Source organism: Polypterus senegalus, chromosome 1 (assembly GCF_016835505.1).
Source record: "Polypterus senegalus isolate Bchr_013 chromosome 1, ASM1683550v1, whole genome shotgun sequence".
Lineage (NCBI taxonomy): Eukaryota > Metazoa > Chordata > Cladistia > Polypteriformes > Polypteridae > Polypterus > Polypterus senegalus.
Window position 1 is genome coordinate 189,805,873 of NC_053154.1, and position 19,046 is coordinate 189,824,918.

Genomic DNA, 19,046 nt, shown 5'->3' on the forward strand with positions numbered 1-19,046 from the left:
GGAGTACTCAGAGGAAACCCATGCTGACACAGAGAGAACATGCAAACTCCACACAGGGAGAACCCGGGAAGCAAACCCAGGTCTCCTAACTGCGAGGCAGCTGCGCTACCCACTGCGCCACCGTGCCGTCCCCCTTTTTTTCCCCGTTACACCTAATAATATTTTATCTTGTTGAAATAAGAATATATTTTTGTCTTGTTTATCCGGGGGTAAACATAACAGAGGGAGGCTATCGAAGCACAATCTGGATGTTTGAAGAGTAGGCTCATATGTAATAATATTAATTTACATTGGATTTATTGGTTCATTGTGATCTCATTAAGACAAAAGCTTGATTTTATTCAATGATTTTTATAAAGCTTTTGACAAAGTAGGCCACACATTCTTGCTTACACCCAGTGCAGATGTGATAATCATTGGTTCTCTGTGACCCTAAACTAGGCAGATTAAATTTATTCCTCAGCAGATGTAAGATTAAATATATATCTATTACTTTTGTTTAGTTCTTGTCACTTGATTGCATACTCTGCACATCCTTAATCTATTTCTCTCTAGCCTTCACAGAACATATAGCACATGCTTGGTATGGTCAGTATCATTGTCCACACACAAATATTTTTTTGCAAATTAACACAACAAAACATTGTTTTAAGTGGCGGGAATAAGCTTCTGTAATTAAGGGAGTAGAAAAAAATTAATTGATAGGAAAATATATATAGTTTGTAAATGTTATTTACAAATAAAATTAAAATGTTAAAATAAAGTGAGATTTAATACTTTACAATAGTGTATTTTTTGATAATTAGTATTTTCCACTCATTCTTATTTAACAGTATAATGAGCAAATTTCATTTTAAATTGTACAAAGTTAGGCATTTTCTTGCATCATTTACATATTTGAAAGTGGAATTTACAATAAATAAATTTAGAATACAATAACATTGATATTCCACATTCCCCTTACAAAAGAACAAAATTTCTTTATCAATTAAGGAAATATTAACACCAATGGTCATCTTAAAAAATGATGCAAGATCACACCCAAAGAAGTTTGTGTAAATTCACCCAAAAAATAAATGAACAACACTTTTCTCGTCAAAGTTAACAAAATACACAGGTTACATCAAGATCATTTTAAACCCTTACTTGCACCTAGTTAACTGGGTAAATACAATGAATTAATTTTAAAAGATCAACTTGAATTTTATTGGTATGCATTACCTTCATGAGATATCATAAGCTTCCTTGCAACTAATATCTTCAAACTGAGAAAGCCTGAAGCTTTTTGCTGAAGGGGTTGTATGTTTGACAAATTTTCCCAAGATATGTTACTACATTTTTTAATAATTCAATGAGATCTGAATGTACACTGTAAGAAATAGTTCAAAGGACCTTTAGCCAATACTGTACTTAAATAAAACCATGGTTGCAAGATAAAAATTCCAATATGATTATTAAAATTTCTGAATTGCATACATTATTGTACTGACACAATAATAAAAAGTAATTGCTTCAACTTATTTTTGTAAGTAAGTTTAACTCTATTTGACCGATAATCAAGTTAGTTGAAAACTAATTTCATTTAAAGTCCATATTCATCCACATCACATCTGTGCATAATCTCATAGCAGGTTACCTGTACCTGCCCACTGAACAATATGTCTGCAGTGCAGAAACACTCACTCACTTTAATTACAAACACTTTGTTATAACCAAAGCTATGTCTTTATACAGGCATTGGTTTGTGGCAGGTAATGTTAACGAATAATGAGATATAACTATTTGGAACAACATTAATTAATGAAATTTTGTCAATGTAAAAATGCATACTCTTTTATTTTTATTTACTGAATATAGCTCATATTAAAAGGTAATGCGGTAGTGTAGTGGTATAACTACTGCCTCACCATGAAGAGGCCAGAGTTTGTGTTCCAATAGGGTTAAATAAGGCTCACAATTACTTTCATGTGTTGAAAAAGAAAAACTTCGGAACAATTTTTTTGTGTAGCCAACATTGAAACATGGATACATGGCAAATAAAAAATACTTGTAAATTAAAAAGAAAACTTAGTTCACTTTACATGTTGAATTGTCTTCTCAATTTAAACAGAAGTTGAAGATGGGCCACATGTTTTTGGCATTTGCTAAATTAACATCATTCTGGACCAAAATTTTGAAATGCCTTTCAGACAGCTTTGGTGTCACAATCCCTCCTAACCCATAGCAGCTGTGTTTAGTGTACTTCCAGATTGGCTTAAAGTGGAGAAGAATAAACAAACAAACTGTAATTGCCTTTACTACACTACTGGCACGTAGACTTATCTTACTCAAGTGGAAGAATCCTAACTCTCCTATTTTAAGTCAGTGGGTAACTGATGTTTTATACTATTTGAAATGGGAAAAAATTGAATTCTCACTTAAAGGATATGTGCAGAACTTTTTCTGGCTAGATCTAATTAATAAGATTTTAGATTAAGCTCTTAAAACACTGAGGAAGCAGATTCTCTCTCCATTTCTTTTTCTTCTCCATTTATCTTTATCCGCTTATTAATTAATCAATTTACTTATTTTTACTAGCTTTAAGTTTTGCTCTGTTGGCCATACTCTCTTTCTCAGGGGTGGAGGTTGATTTATTTTCAATCCTAATTTTGTAAAAATTGATCTCTGTGTATGGAATGTTGTGAGATTACAATAAAATCAATTATAAAAAAAAAAGTTGACATAACTTAAAAAGCTAGACGCAAACTTGTTTATGAATGTGGCGTCCAATACAACTGCATATTTTCTTAGATACTGGAAGCTTATATTTTTCTAAATATTCTGAATGAGTAAATGGCCACTGTTATAATTGTATTATCAGTAACATTTTGAAAAAGTTGCTGAAAATATATATTTTTTATATTTAATATCTTCATTATTTAAACTAAAAAATCTCTGAAGGGAGATACTGTATTGCGTTTGTTTGCAATCAACTATGAAATACCTTGAAATGGATTGTTTTTAATATGGAGATACATTACCTGCTTAACTACTACTACTAACAATAATACTAATAATAATAAAGTCGCTGATAGATCGTATTGTTATACAGTACTCCTCGATTTAAAAATTCTGTGGGTAGCTCCAAACTGAAAGAGAACTGTTATCATCACTGTGTAACGTACGAATTGCGCGAATTAAGTTGGTTCCAAAAGCTAATAAGCCCAGAGATTCAAATAAAAATATGTGCTCCACAGTGTCAAAAAAAGTTTTGTTTCTATCCCGCACAGACATTAAACTCTCGTGTTCATATTACAGCACCCCACTTGCCCACTGGACTTTCATTTCCTGTTTACGTGTTTTTGTATTTTTTTTTTTTTTTTAATATAAACAACTTCTTACCAAGTACGAGGATCCGGTCAGCTGAACCTATGTGTGGCTCCAATAAATGCTTGAAACTAGACAGGTCTCCAAACCAGTCGAATGCTTCCTCGGTTCTATACCGTTCATCCCAATAGTCTTTATCATTGTATAAGGAGTTGTGAGACGGCAGGTGTTCCATAGCTCGCTAAAATGATGTTTGATTGTTTGTTTAACTGGAAAGTGCAGTCTGATAGAATACACACGTGTTGTTTTCCTGAAGCCGGTTGCATCCGGGCTGCAGCTAAATGCTGCCCGTACATGAAACCTAAAACGAACTTTTAGTTCCTTTAGCTTCACAGGCTCAAAGTCATAAGCTTTCAGAGAGAACATAAAATTAAATGCGGTTTTCATATTATAACAGTTTGCGTGAAATATTATTAATTTGCAACATGTTAAACTTATCTTGTATTTGCAAAATAATAACGTGAAACCTGTTAAGTTTTGTGTGAAACAAACTTAATTATATTGTTTCATTTTTTATTACAGAGAACTGTATTGATGTGTTGTACAAAGGGTACATTGACACATTCCGTCACTGCGTCATTTTTCCACATCGATTAGGATATATGAAGGTTTTGTCCACTGTAAAGCATACGTAGTGTAACTCGAGTTCCTGGCAATAGTAGGGATCGGAAATGAACGCTATATAGCGACGCATAGCTTGCGCGTGCGCTTTACAGACAGTTTGGGAAAGAAAGTATGGAGACGTTTCCGGGAAAGGTCAAAGGTTGCGTTTAAAAGCAAGCAGTTATGGCGTATGTAGCCGGGGTGGTTAGGAAGAAGCATGGAACGGCCGATATATCGTCAAGTTGGATTTACCTGCGCACTCTTTGGCAAGAGAAGCATTTGATCCTGTTCCAACCTCGGTACACAGCGCTGGTGGCTGCGGCGCTGTGGGTGGCGGAGATCGGAATTAACTTGTGGGTCATTCACAGAGTTGCGTGTAAGAGAAAAGGGGAATGGGAGAAGGGACCCTATTTGTAAGCGCAATGTAGAATTGTTCTGATATGCCCAGTTTGCACTTGAGAACAGAACTCGCATGATCACATGTATTGTGGTTGTTGTTAGTTGTTAAGGCATTAGCTTTATATTGCTGCTGTCTCCCTAAGGAAGTCATTGACAGTGCTCCATCTGTAAAACATATCTGTACACAGTTCTCGATCTTTTAACTTTCATTTAATAAAGGTGTCCTCCAAATGTAAAATAATAACTATAGAGTTAGAAGTTAATTGCCGTTTGTTGAATTGCTTTTGCACCCAGCAAGAAATTTAACATTGAGGTTGTTACACTCAATGTAAGACTTGGATATTGTATGTTATAGGTATGACTTGAAAGTTCCATAACCAGGTCAGAAGTGAACTTCCTTACATTGTTATTAATACTAATTATTTGGCCAACACCTTTATGCAATGTGACTTATAGCATTTGAGATACAATTAGTTACATTTCTTTGGTTTTTGCATTTGGAGCAGACGCAAGTTAGGTGTGTCAGTAGCTAGATTTAAACCCACAGCCCCTGGGTTTTAAGTCCAAAGCCATAATCACTACACCACACAGCATTGCTTAGGTATGTTCTGCTTTGTATGATACATCCTTTCTGGAATGGCACATCCATCTTAGCTACATATGAATTGGTACAAATGGACCTGGCATGACCTGTTTTGCAAGGACTCTTATTTATATGCAGCTTTGGATCTGGCATATAGAGTTAAAGATCTCATACCTTTCTGAAGTTAGTTTTGGTGTGCTGTGTTAAATGATGTTTTGTGTTCATAAAAGTTACTTGTATACGGTTTGAAATTATTTAAGCCGTTTTTATTTTGCCTGCCGCCTCCTGAGTCATGTCTATGAGAAAGCCACCTCATAGGAAATACCATTTGATTCGTCTCCACATCTCTAGTTTTTCAAGATGTCAAGGTTTATGGGGGTTCTTTTTTATTTTTGGCACTATACACCCAAAAAAGAATAATTTTTTAGGCCATTTTGGGTCATTTTATGTGCAGGAAATTACACCCATTTTGATAAAGAGTAAACCAACAGATGTTTTCAGCAAAATTCATCAGAAGGACTTGAAGTTATGCATGCCATATTAATAGACTCCAGGGGTTCGCCCCTTAATAAGATATGTCCCTCCTTTTCACAAACCTCAAAAAATGGGGATCAGTAATATACAGTATGTGGAGTGTTGTTTTCTGCTATTTTGAGGTTTTTGATCACAGGTGTGATAATATTTTTGATATTTGATTGCCACTCTCACAATATTAAAATGATAAATTTCACACATAGGTATATGGGAGTTTGGATTTAAACAATTCCAATGTTATTATTGATCCTTTACTATGAATCTCACTCTCTGTGGACCTCTATGAAGGGGTGAAAAATGACAAAAGTTCTTTTATAATCAAGGATATTTAGACTTCAAACATTTAAATTGGACCACATATTTTTTCATTTTAATATCTGAGCTCCTGTACTTGTTATGTACTTCTATCTAATGATGCAAATTATTACATTTCTTATTAAAGCCCTCAATTAGAATGGCTTAAGCTAATTTTTAATTGTAGTTGTGAATTCCAATGCACCTTCTAATAGTGTAAATTGTGAAGTGCCCCATGTAGAATAATTGTTGATGCACTCTGCAAAACTGATATTGCCTTCTTAGATTTTAGTTTACAAGTTGTGTCTTGTGAGTGTAGATGACTTTGCTATTATGACACTTGCAGGTTTAGATTACTTCCACCACTTTCTTTAATAAACTGCTCATTTCAAGGTGTAGAAATGTCACAGAGATGTGGTGTGATTATCAGGATTGATTACATGATACATATCTAACTATTTTACGTTCCAGATACAGAGATTGACTGGAAGGCTTATATGAGTGAGGTGGAGGGCGTAATCAATGGGACGTATGACTATACAAAGCTGAAGGGAGACACTGGACCCTTAGTGTAAGTGTTGTGCAGTGTAAAATATTCACATCCCAGGCTAAGTATCGATAAAGGGAACACCCTGGGCGGTAGACCTTAAAGGCTTTTTTTTTTTTAATCACACTTAAGTTCTGTGCTTGCATTTTAGATACCCAGCTGGCTTTGTGTACATTTTTACTGCACTATATTTTGCCACTGAGCATGGGGCAAATATTCGTTTTGCTCAGTACCTCTTTGTGGTTTTCTACCTTGTTACTCTGCTCCTGGTGTTTCGCATCTACCAGCGCACCCAGAAGGTGAGTGTCAGTGACATCATTGGAAGATTTTGAGAACCCATATGTGATGGGGTTGCCTTGCCTCAACTTTAGTTTTTTTTCCCAGGTGCCACCATATGTGTTTTTCTTCATGTGCTGCGCCTCCTACCGAATCCATTCAATCTTCATTCTTAGGCTGTTTAATGATCCTGTGGCAATGATGCTGCTGTTTGTTGCTGTGAATTTACTACTTGACAATCACTGGACGCTGGCCTGCTGCTTCTACAGGCAAGTTTTTCTGTCCTGCATAGGGAAATGTTTAGAAGGAATAGATCACATAATTACAACTTCGTAAATGCCTAAAAAGTGAATAATGTTAGAATTTTTAAATGTCTACAGTGTTGCAATTTACTTAGCTGTAATGAGAACAAACATAATTTAATCCATGAAAATATTATGTTCTAGAGAAATGTCATGTTACATTTTTTTTTAAATACTTTTAGGGCCAAAAAATATTGCTAGCTTTGATCATGTTTGCTTTGAGAACACATTTATTTTCTGCTTGTCATCTTTCTAAAGCCATCATTATTGCCAATGTATAGTGTTTTAAACATTCACAGCCTGCTATTGTGTTTTATAATGGACATGATGGGTACCAGTATGAAAACAAAAGCATTCAGACTTACCAAATATGTCAATTTTTCAAACCAAAATTGTTTTCTAACTAGATTCTACCCATGGTGCCATTTGCCAACAGGAAACATATCCTTACCTCATGAAAATAGAACCAAGAATCTGTGATAACATTAATTATCTTCAGTTTACTTTTGTTGTAACAAGCATATGTGAGAAACGTGAAAAGCACATTTTCGTACATGCACTTTGAAGTAGCAAAGGTTTTGATATATCTGGTAAGTTTTACAGCTCACATTTGGATCGTGTTACCCTTCACTTTCATTATAAAAGGCACAATAAGATTAGTGTTTTTTTATTCACAACAAATGCTTCACTTTGCAATACTATTTAAAGTGACAAATTAACATATTCAATAAAAAGGGATAACTTTGACTTGAAAAATACTGAACCCATCCTGTAATAGAGCCACAACCTGTGTAGTGTGTTTAGGTGCATTGTGGTACAGCAGAAAATGATTGATCAACATGTTTTGTTTTTTTTGTTGTTGTTGTTTTTGAAAGTCTACATTTCAATCACATAATGATGGCTTAATTTCAAATCCATTGTGTTGGCGTACAGAGCCAAAGTTATGAAAATTGTGTCATTATCCAAATATTTATGGACCTGACTGTATTTCAGAGTCTTCATGGCAGATCTGTAAGTCTATTTGCCACTGAAACGGACTGTGTTGTGCTAATAGAGTTTAGAGCAATTGTAGGACATTCCTACTGACCTAGCTAGCCGCAGAGTAAAATAAAGATCTGTTGACCTCAGACTGATGAATGTACCCCTTTTCTCTTGTGGACAGTTTAGCAGTGTCGGTTAAAATGAATGTCCTTCTCTTTGCACCTGGTCTGCTCTATTTGCTTCTGTCCCAGTTCGGGCTGTTGAGGAGCATCCCAAAACTGTGTGTCTGTGCCCTGATCCAGGTAAAAAAAATTGTCTTTTATGCTCCTTGAAATGTGGACATTGGAGTTTATTGAGCCTGCAACTGAGTACTGCTCTGTCACTGATGTGGCATTCTAACTTTTTTTTCTAGGTGTTGCTAGGTCTTCCTTTCCTCCTGGAGAACCCATCTGGCTATCTTAGCCGTTCTTTTGACCTGGGCCGACAGTTTCTGTTCAAGTGGACTGTCAACTGGCGCTTCCTTCCTGAAGATGTTTTTCTCAACCGCTATTTTCACGTCAGCCTCTTGGGGGCTCACTTGGTCATACTGTTGCTCTTTGCTGCATGCTGCTGGACCAGGTCAGTGCTTGTCTACAATTGGAAAATATTGAGCAGACGGGTAAAATAGTGTTTTTTCAAGCTTCAATTAAAATTACCTCGTAATGAGAATGGTGTATACTCCATAGCACTGCCACAACTTTCGTCCAACCAGACCCTTTCTTTTTCAGGTCTGGAGACAGGTTAGTCTCCCTGCTCAAGGATCCTGCAAAGAGAAAACCAGTAATGCCACCATTGACTGCAGATCATATCCTTTGATTATCATTTGAGATGACCCATTTCCTCTTGGGTTCTTTTTTTGTTTGCCCCAAACTGTTTACTCATTCTCGCCTCCCTCCATAAAGCCTCTTTTCTTACCTGCTTTATCTCTTCTTACCTTTTGCACATTTCTGAGGCTCTTCTCTAATTGCCTTCCACTAATTGTTGCTTAACAATACAGAAGCCACTCAATGATAACAGTTCCCTTTTAAGTAAATGTGCTATTATATTGTACAGACAGTAGATGGCAGCATAGCCAAATACATACTGTAGGTTGAAGTTTTAATTAAAGTCAAGTTAAGTTGGGGAGCATGCACTGGTACAGTGCGTTGCTGCACCCACTACACGTTGAAACAGCTCGGGATCCCAGTTGGCAACCCCCCAGGCAGACACGCGGTTCAGTCCTACCCTCCGGAAATGAAACTCTATCTGCCACTGCCAGGTGTTACGTGGGTGACCCCTTGGCCTGGTCCAACCACTTGGGTCCCCAACAATGAGGATCTTATGAGCCGGATCACCCTCAGGGAAAGGCGTCACATGGCCGTAGTGCCATAACTGACGCTCCCTCACGATGCAGGTAATGTGCCTCATTTGGGAGTCCATGAGCAACCGCTCATTCGACACAAAGTCAAACCAATGGTACCCAAGGATTTTCCAGAGAGACACAGTACCAAAGGAGTCCAGTCTTCATCTCAGGTCACTGGTTAGAGTCCATGTCCCGGAACCATATTGTAACTTTAATTAAAGACCAACCTTAAAATAGAATACTATGCAGCTATATGGGTTTGAGACGGTGGCACTGACCATAAAGCAGAAGACGGAGCTGGAGTTGGCAGAGTTAAAGATGCTAAGATTTTCATTGGGTATGACGAAAATGGACAGGATTAGAAATGAGTACATTAGAGAGTCGGCTCAGGTTGGACGGTTGGTAGACAAAGTCAAAGAGGTGAGGTTGCGTTGGTTTGGACATGTGCAGAGGAGAGATGCTGGGTAAATTGGGAAAAAGATATTAAAAATAGAGCTGCCAGGGAAGAGGAAAAGAGGGAGGCCTAAGAGAAGGTTTATGGATGTGGTGAGAGTGGACATGTAGGTGGTGGTTGTAACAGTGGGATCCCCTCGAGGTTGCTGGATATCGTGGCCGGCCTGTACACTGGTATTGTGAGTGCTGTGCAGAGTAGAGTCAAGACCTCTGTGTTTTTCTCTGTTGATTGTGGGGTTTGTCAGGGGTGTGTTCTGCTCCTACTCTTTTCAATGCTTGCATGGACTGGGTGTTGGGCAAGGTCGTGGGGTCCAGCGGCTATGGGACATCTGTTGGTGAAGAAAGATTCATGAATCTTGACTTTGCTGACGATGCTGTGATCTTCGTGGAGTCAATGGAGGCTCTGATCTTGGTGCGCGAGAGACTGAGTGAGGAGTCTGAGTGTCTGGGCTTGCGAGTGTCCTGGATAAAAAACAAGATCCAGGCCTTTAATGGCCTCTTGGGCACAGCCATCAGCAGTGTGTCTGTTTGCAGAGAGAGTGTTGACCTTGTTGAGAGGTTTCCTTACCTTGGCAGTGACATTCATGTCTCTCGTGACTCTTCCTGTGAAGTCAGTAGATGGATTGGGAGAGCATGGGGGGTCATGAGGTCGCTGGAAAGGGGTGTGTGGTGCTCCCGATATCTATGCAAAAGGACGAAAGTCCAAGTCTTTAGAGTCCTGGTGCTTCCTGTCTTGCTATATGGTTGCGAGTCATGGACGCTATCCAGTGACCTGAGACGAAGACTGGACTCCTTTGGTACTGTGTCTTTGTGGAAAATCCTTGGGTACCGCTGGTTTGACTTTGTGACCAATGAGCGGTTGCTCATAGAGTCCCAAACGAGGCACATTACCTGCATTGTGAGGGAGCATCAGTTATGGCACTACGGTCATGCGGCGCATTTCCCAGAGGGTGATCTGGTTAGTGAGATCCTCACTGTTGATGACCCGAGTGGCTGGACCAGGCCAAGGGGTCACCCACGTAACACCTGGCTGCGGCAGATAGAGGGTCATTTCCAGAGGGTGGGACTGGACCATGCGTCTTTCTGGGGGGTTGCAAACCAGGATCCAGAGTTGTTTCATCATGTAGTGGGCTGTACCAGTGCATGCTCCCCAACTTTACTTGACGTTTTGTAACAGAGCAAGATGCAGAGGACAGGAAGATACGGAAAAAGGTGATCTGCTGTGGCAACTTCTAACGGGAGCAGCCGAAAGAAGAAGACGAAGAAGATGGAGCTAGAGGAGCAAGTTCATTACAGCAGTGTCTAGTTATGTAATTATATAAACTAAGGTTAAAATAATCCCTCGTAATTTAATATGTTAAGAAAAACTGTTTTTGTGTATGTGGTCTCAAGTTCTTCAAACTGCCCGCTCTATCATATTCCTTTTTCCTGCCCAGCTCATGCTCATATTTCAGGATTATTATTCTATTAATTTGCCACAAGGGATGCATCCAAGTAAATAAAAATAAGAAAATAACAACCATTCTGAGCAAATTTCATGTATAAGAAAGCACATTGTTATGGGTTAGTGTGAACCCTGTGTATGTGAATTCAGTGGAAAACATCATCAGCCAGTCCAGTGATGGGATTATAATACATTTGTGAGTTTTCCTGTTTAATGCAGTAACATATTAGCAGATGTATACTGAATGTTTTCCAGATCTGAAATCTGCTGCTATCATGATCAGTCTGATGTCTTTTTTTTCCATTTCCAAGTGTTCTGTTCATGAGGTTTTAAAGGTCAACATATCTATTGGTAATATGTTTTTTGCTCCCATGTGGTTTTTACCAGGGCTAAATCATCCATATTCTGCTGCAGCACTTTTTGTTTTTCCTATGAGGGCCGGAATTCTGGGCTAGGTTTGTTAACAATTGCTCTGCTGTTGCTAGGCAGGATGGCCGAGAGTTTGTGATGCATGACGTTCTTACTTCAACAGCATCAAGGTCAGTGTCTTGCACTTCTTCATTGTCCAATATTTGGATTCATAGTGAATACCATATAGTGTCTTTCCTATTATTAGTTTTTGAGCTATTGATTACGACAACTTTTTTTGCCCTCAACTATGAAGTACATCTTGTTTTTCTTGGGTTACGACTTACCGCTCTGTTCTTTGATCTCGATCTCTTCCGGCCACATGTCCTGATCTTTATATATTTAAATTTAGTCTTGCTAGTTATGTCCCCGGCTTGAATTCTTATCTGTCCGTGTCATCTCCTGATTCCATTCTCTTTTTTTAAAATCGTTGTTGCCTTGTCCAAGTAGAAAGATGGCATTTGTTATTGGATGAAGTTTAAAGAGCGACATCATTCACTGCTCCTCTCCGTGACCAAATGTAAGTGTTCCAATGAAAGAGCATTTTATAAATGCAGTCAGGCATAAGAAGGTGAGTGGCACAGTGTGTTTAGTTTTTTCATGCTTCCCAACTGCAAGAAGATCCTGTCTATTGCTGATGATAAATATGGAAGTGTGAGAGGACAAGGAATGTGTACCATGTTGCTACTAGACTTCAAAATATAGTTATTGGCTTCTGCTGTCCTAACCTTCCCTTCTTCCTATACAACTTCTAATCCAACCTGCCTGTGTCTGTCTTTATCTTCCATTGTGCCTTGCTTCTTCTCCTAATCTCTTCTCCTCTCCTTTTGTACATTTTTATTTGCCCCCTGCTTCGTTTTATTAAACTTTTCTTTAACTACATTGAAAGAATCCTACTTATTCTGTTCACATCGAACTTCATTGGTGTCTGCTTTAGCCGGTCACTGCACTACCAGTTCTACGTTTGGTACTTCCATACCCTGCCATATCTCCTGTGGAGTGGCCAGGTCAAGAAGCTGGCTCACCTGTTAAGGTAAGGGACCACTAAGTTTGCACACAACTCCCTGCTGCTACAGCATGACCACTCGGATAGCATTAGCTTATTCCAAACTCCCTGCTTTGCTTTTACTTGTATCTGCAGGGTATTACTGTTGGGGCTGATTGAACTCTCCTGGAACACCTACCCTTCAACGAGCTACAGTTCTGCTTCCCTTCATGTCTGCCACCTGATTATCCTGCTGTCCCTTTGGTTCATTCAGGACCCTGAGCCAGTCCACAGCAAGCGAAAGTAATGAGAGCAGTGCTTGTATCTTTGATTTTGTTTTTTTGTTTATTTTTTTTAAGACTGCAATGAAGTTTGAGATGAACATACAACTATTCTGGTCTGTTTTTGTTTTGGCACCTACTCTGCCACCAGCAGCTACATTTAAATTCCTATTCTCTTTAAATGCTGATACCCAGGGGGTGCAGGAGTGAACATTAGCTTATTATGAATGGGCACCCTTTGGAAACATCATTATACTGGAACAACAGTGTGAAGTTCTGGGTCAGTTCTTACAGAAATCTATCTCAATATCTTGGTCCTCATACCTGATTCTCACACCTATCTACCTACCTCCCTCAACCCTTCTGTCATACCTTTGCACCCAAAATTGGCAAATTTTTGCCAATTCAGTCAAATGCTATATCACACATGAATTGACATTTATGGCACTCAGAAACCTTGTGTGTTAGCCACACCAGTCTCCCACATTAGTTTTTTCATTGCCCACTCACTTTTTTTCTTTTTGACGCCTTTTTTCACTTGGTGTTTAGAAACTTAAAATTCTGCTGGACTTCAGAAGGATGCCAAGCATCTAAACTGCCAGTACAGTAGGCAGTCATGCATGCAGAGCTAATTTAGTCCATCATTTAGACCAGTATTTCCCAAACTCGGTCCTGGGGGACCCCCTGTGCTGCAGGTTTTTGTTCCCACCAGCTTCTGGTTTTAATTGAACTCCTGGGCTAATTAAGTGAACTGATATTTCCCAAGTTCTGTGTTTTGGGAACAGTTTAGAAATTCGAAAACTAGGTTTGCTAAAAAAAAAATATATTAAAATGTACCAAGCAGTTATATAGGAATAATGTATTTTTTTTTTCTTTTTAACTGTATTTTTCTCTTGATTTTCATTCTACTTTTCTAGGTGTTTAGAGCTTTATGCTGTGGATTAGTTCTTTTTCCCCAAATGTTGAACAGATTCACTTTTGATGTATTTTTCCTTTGTAGGGTTATTGTAGCCACATACTTGGCTACACAGACTAAGATACCTATACACAGGTAGATGTCCAGCTTCTCATGGAAAATTTCTACAGGTGTCAGACAAGCCAAGGGAGACAAAGTCACTCTGGCATGTGTTGGTTGTTCTTTCAATGGGCAGTATCTGGCACCACCCCCGACCGCCACCATAGCTGCATCTAAACTATACACCCAAATCACACCAATTGACTCCTCTTCATCAAGAGGGGGATTTAGATGTGTTAATTTTCATCTTAATCACATCGTATCCAGCTACACTCTATTTACGTTGGAAATTTCTATGGAGGCCCAGAGGACAACATGACGAATAAGCAGTAGAGGTGCCCCTCTTACATTTCCAAATTGAACATTCTGAAAGTCTCAGCTCTGCTTTGATACATCCATCCATTAAAATCAAAGAATGGAGAGAAATTAATGTACAGTCACAGCCACATGGAACAGACTCAATTTATTGTTAAGAATGCAAACGTGACAAGATACATGTTAATAAGCCATTTTTAAATCCATTAAGCACAAGTTGACAGGCCAAGCATACTCCCATAACTCCCCAGATGAACTGCAAGGACATAATTGTTCCAGCACCTTAGCGTAGACATTCCCAGGCCGACTAGAGAGTGTGATTCCTCTGTAACTGGAAAACACCATCTTGTCTCCCTTTTTTTAAATGGGAAGCATCGCCTCAGCCAAAAGGTACTATCTCCAACTTCAATACAACACTGAAGAGACAGTACTGAGAAAAACAGGGTGATATTATCCTATTCATTCATCATTTCTAGTCTGATTTCATTTACGCCTGCAACCTAATACTTAGGGACATTTTAACCACTACAGCAACCTCAGATATAGAAATGGCCCAATCAACAGCCAAAGCTCCTAACTCTTTTGTCTTCTGAATCAAGTGTGGCTCTTGTTCAAAAAGCGAATTCCACTTGTTTTTAAGTTTAGGCACCCTTACACTATTCTAAGATTAGGCACCTACTCTAAATTTTTAAGATTAGGGACCCTGGTGTACCTGGCTTTACCCACACAAACCTTAAGTTCAGGGTTTGAATTAGGGGTAGGCCAGTCTAAAGCAAAACAACAAGAAAGAGATGACGTCCGCTTTTTGAACAAAACCCTCAAGTGTACTGCACCTACAACTGTGTGACAATATGGCAATTTTAGATCAAGCCCCCATCTTTACACGCTACTGTTCTGAAGGTGTCATCAGGGGTTCTCAGCGTTCTACTTTTGCCGGGTGTTCTAATTGTTTAATTCATTACTTTCTAATTGGTGGGTCTTACGCTAAAGTAGTTTGCAGCCTTTGATTATTCAGTGTTGTTTGCCTGGCTGTCTGCTCTGCTGGTTGTTATTATTAAGATACAATGAGGGAGCAAACTTCCCAGAGAAAGGGCAAAATATAATGAAATCAACAAAAGGCAGTTAAGCATTTAAATGGAAATATTCCTAAATGTCTTATAAATGTAAAAATCATGCTGCGGTGCTTTCTTAATGTAGAATAAGAGAAGAGGAAAAAGAAATACCAGGTAATTAATTGAGATCAGTGTTATCAGGTGTTGTCACTGATTATGAATCTGGTTGGAACAAAAACCTGAAGCCATGGTGTGCTCCAAGGACCTACATTGAGAACCCTTGAGATAGTTTACCAGAATTATTCATGGACTTACCATTCTATATTCACTTTGGCTACTCCTGTAACTGCTACTTTTTTGGCCTCACAGTAAAATTCAGAGGCTCTTCTGCTAACATTGCAGGGAAGACCTCTTTCTTCAGATTGGTGACTTTCGTTATTGCTGGTGTCTTGCAGCTGTTTCTGAAGATGACAGACACTAACCACATTTTGGCCACAGCTCCTTGCAGTTGTTTCCACTCTCGAGATCTTAAATGGAGTCCATTCAGACTCCATGTCTCTAACCTCTGCTGAGTTTTATTCCAACACAAACATCTGCTATTCTTTCCCAACATACCCCCACTTATCTGTATATGTAGTTCAGTTCTGTCTGGCAGACTCTCCATCGGTGTGAGCCAGCACACCACCAAGTGGTGATCAGTTAACAGCTAAGCATTTCATTATGCCTAAGTGCCAAGAGCATTTGGCCTCAGATCGGGTGACATAACAACTCCGTCCAACTTTTTACCTTTTGTGTAAGGCACTTTGCTTCTAGGTACACTTACGACTAAACTTGCATGCAAACATGGTGTTCATAATTAGATTTACTTTTTAGTTTAACAAATTCCAAAAAATTATTCTTGCAGCAGTAACTTAACCAATGTCAAGGTTTCACTGACTTGTGAAAGGCATTATATGTGAACAAAATACTTAAGCATTCTATCCAAAGTAAGCAAAAATAAGATAATTTTCAAATAGCATGGTGTGTACTGGAAAAGATCACTCTGCTATGAGACAACATTGGGTGGACATTTTGAACACATAACCTTAAACAACATAAAGCAGTATTCACCTCAAAATAGAAAAGTGTCAAAAATGTCCTGGAGATTAGTGATTCTGCTCACTGGCAGTGCAGTTGCTGATTTCCATCAATGCAAGACCTCAGTGGAGTTACATTCTTGTCTGACTAGAGCATGAGAGAAACTCACGCATTTATTATAAGTCTCCACTGCCCATCATGCTGTGTCAAGCCCTGCTTTCAAACATTAGTTAGTGACAAGGTGGAAGGGGACACCATTTAGTGTTTGATACTTTGAAGATACTCATGAAGACCGATACTGTTGTGTTCATCAGTTTCATTTATCTCGTATCAAAGGCATAAATAAAACCTATGGGTTATAGTGCAAAAATAAATTAGCCATCATTTAGAAATTGGATTCAATTAAATTTAAAGTGACTTCCATTAATGAGATGCATCAAGCTACTTAAAAAGTCAATGGTCATAAAGCTTTCTGGAGTTGTGGGGATGATAATCTAATGTTAAGAAGGTAAGCATATTAATAATAAATAGCAACCATGCAGACACTGTGGGCCCCATCTGTCCCAGTGTCCATCTGTACTGGCTATAGTTATGCCACTGTCTCTCATTCTTCCCGGTGTCCGATTAGTGCTGCCATCAAGTATGTGCATCTTAAAGATTTGTTTCCATTCCCTGCCCAGTCTTGTAAACCGCAAGTTTGGTGGCAACTCTTTAGGTGATTTTGCTCCAGGTCATAGAGTAGGTAATTGTCGTGCTTTTACTATGAAAAACAAAATCATGCATTATTTATTTGTAAAGTGCCTTGGAATGGGTTTCACTATAGAACAGCACCATATACAACAGAGGTTGTTTGCATTAACTGTGTCAGCTAAATACCCATAATTTAAAGCAAATTAGAAATGCTCAACCTAACTATTTTTATTTTCAGTATATTAAGTGAAACCCCTGAGCCAATTTATGTCTAGATGTAACCTCCCTTGCCCGACACTGTATGAAGTATTTCACCACAGTATTGTTAAAAAAACACAACATGATGATAAGGTCTTATAGTATTTTATTGTTAAATGCAAACATTTTAGTTGAAATAAAAACTGATTTTTGTAACTGGTTAGATACGGTGTGACGTTGGCTTCAAAATTGTTTGCTGTTAAGTGGAATGGATGATGCAAGGCTCTTTTCTGACTCTTCTGATAGCCATGCAGGCAAAAAGAAAGCAGAGTGACCAACAGAGTATTCATGGCAGCAGTAGGACTTTGTTAAGTGATTGCTTCATGATCTCTGGTGGACGTTTGGCCAGCTCTAGCCCAACTCCTCTCAAAGGGCCTTTTGCCTCCTTTGCCAAAAATAGTTGGAGCTGTTCACCAGACTGACCAACTCAGACATTATTAGGGTTGTAGCACAGCATATTGAGCTTGATGTTTTCATCCCAGTGACGAAGAAGCAAGAAAAGCTGGTGGGCTGCCCCCTTGAGACTGGCCAGACTCACACCTTCTGGGAGCTGCTGCTCATGCAACCAGCATTCAGCCTTGGCAGCAATAAGTTCCCATTCTACAAAGAAGCTGGCACAGCGGTGCTCAAGGTAGGCCAGTGCAACTGCAGTTGCCCAGCTTGTGCCCTCTAGGTCCTGTTCAGCCAACAGCCCACCCTCTTCAGAATGAACATCTGTCTCCGAGCCCCGTCCACTGTCAGCTTGTTGGAGCCCGGCACAAAAGTCATGGCCTGAAGATGATGGTTGCTCATCAGGTCCAAAAGGTTCAACAGTCTCAATAGTGTCAGATGGAAACATTTTGCTGTCTCGTGGTTGTGCGGCTGAGGCATGAGGTGAGGTGCATTGAGATGGAGGGCTGAGGTTGGTGCGGTGGCTAAAAAAGGGTGAGGCCCTCTTGAGACGCTCCAGTGGGATGTGGATCTGCTCCGAATATGACTCGTTCAGGACAAATGCACCCGATGCCAGCTGGAGTCGCACCTAGAAGGTGAAAAGATATTTTTTTTTTAGCGTTCTTGGGATACTCTTAGCAGTAATATCTAAATCTAGCTTCAGGTGCATCGGCTGGTGGGTGGTTTTGAGAAGTTTGTGACTGGATACCATTCTTGCTGTGAAGACGAAGAAAAGAAACATCAATATGCTTACCAGAGGCAGATAATCAACAGCTTCCATGGGACCAAGTGGTACAGATTTTCCTGAAAAACTTGAACTGCGTAACTTGGCAAGGCTGAACCTGAGTAGAGAGGTAAGGGATCAGTTTGATTGAGAGCGAAAAGCATAAGTAGGAAAATACCCTTTAGGGTGCTAAGGTAGTTAAGCACATTCAGGGTCATATATAGTATAGTCAGTAATTGGTGACAAGTAAAGCTTGGATGCCTACCTGGATCCAAAAAAGCTTTCTGCTGAACGGCTATCTGCTGAACTCTGGGACTTTGCTGAAAATGCCAAGGGGCTCCCTGGGTACACACTGCCACCTGTACCTGGATATAGAAGAGATGGTGCAAGTAGGCAGGAAAGTGCAGAGACGTTTGGGATAGAGTTGATGAGGTGGGAGTTCTGTTTCCTTATTGACATGTGGTGAGGAGGCAACTTGGTGTCTGCTTTGTTTAACACATTCTCTGTTTTTGAGTGGGTGACATTGTCCACCATCCACAATTAAATTCCAATTCCAGGTAACCTGGATTGTGCCCAGAGAAGCTGGGCAATTACCATGTTATAGTATTTGGATTATGCAGATGGGATGGAAGAGTGGGTGTTAGGTCTG

The 19,046-nt window shown here is 39.2% G+C and overlaps 3 protein-coding genes across 10 annotated transcripts in view; 1 reads left to right on the forward strand and 2 right to left on the reverse strand.

Annotated features, from left to right (window-relative positions):
• Positions 1 to 3,691, reverse strand: part of ece2a (endothelin converting enzyme 2a) — a 95,895-nt gene extending 92,204 nt beyond the window's left edge. Inside the window, exon 1 of the mRNA XM_039765352.1 lies at positions 3,382 to 3,691. Coding sequence (XP_039621286.1) covers positions 3,382 to 3,541 — 160 coding nt within the window. The 5' untranslated portion in view covers positions 3,542 to 3,691. The remainder of the gene's footprint in view (positions 1 to 3,381) is intronic.
• Positions 3,692 to 4,103: 412 nt separating this feature from the next.
• Positions 4,104 to 12,945, forward strand: alg3 (ALG3 alpha-1,3- mannosyltransferase). Its single transcript, XM_039765383.1, has 9 exons — positions 4,104 to 4,345; positions 6,251 to 6,350; positions 6,478 to 6,625; positions 6,711 to 6,871; positions 8,067 to 8,187; positions 8,298 to 8,503; positions 8,653 to 8,729; positions 12,460 to 12,604; positions 12,713 to 12,945. Exons 1-9 carry the CDS (start codon positions 4,153 to 4,155, stop codon positions 12,861 to 12,863), a joined length of 1,302 nt encoding a protein of 433 aa, XP_039621317.1. The 5' UTR covers positions 4,104 to 4,152; the 3' UTR covers positions 12,864 to 12,945.
• A 4,295-nt stretch (positions 12,946 to 17,240) lies between these two features.
• The window catches only part of vwa5b2 (von Willebrand factor A domain containing 5B2), a 35,003-nt gene continuing 33,197 nt past the window's right edge, over positions 17,241 to 19,046 (reverse strand). For all 8 annotated transcript variants that reach the window (XM_039765423.1, XM_039765415.1, XM_039765410.1 and 5 more), the window contains 3 exons: positions 18,663 to 18,762; positions 18,428 to 18,515; positions 17,241 to 18,262 (listed from right to left, as the gene is read on the reverse strand). In XM_039765423.1, coding sequence (XP_039621357.1) covers positions 17,672 to 18,262; positions 18,428 to 18,515; positions 18,663 to 18,762 — 779 coding nt within the window. In that variant the 3' untranslated portion in view covers positions 17,241 to 17,671. The remainder of the gene's footprint in view (positions 18,263 to 18,427; positions 18,516 to 18,662; positions 18,763 to 19,046) is intronic.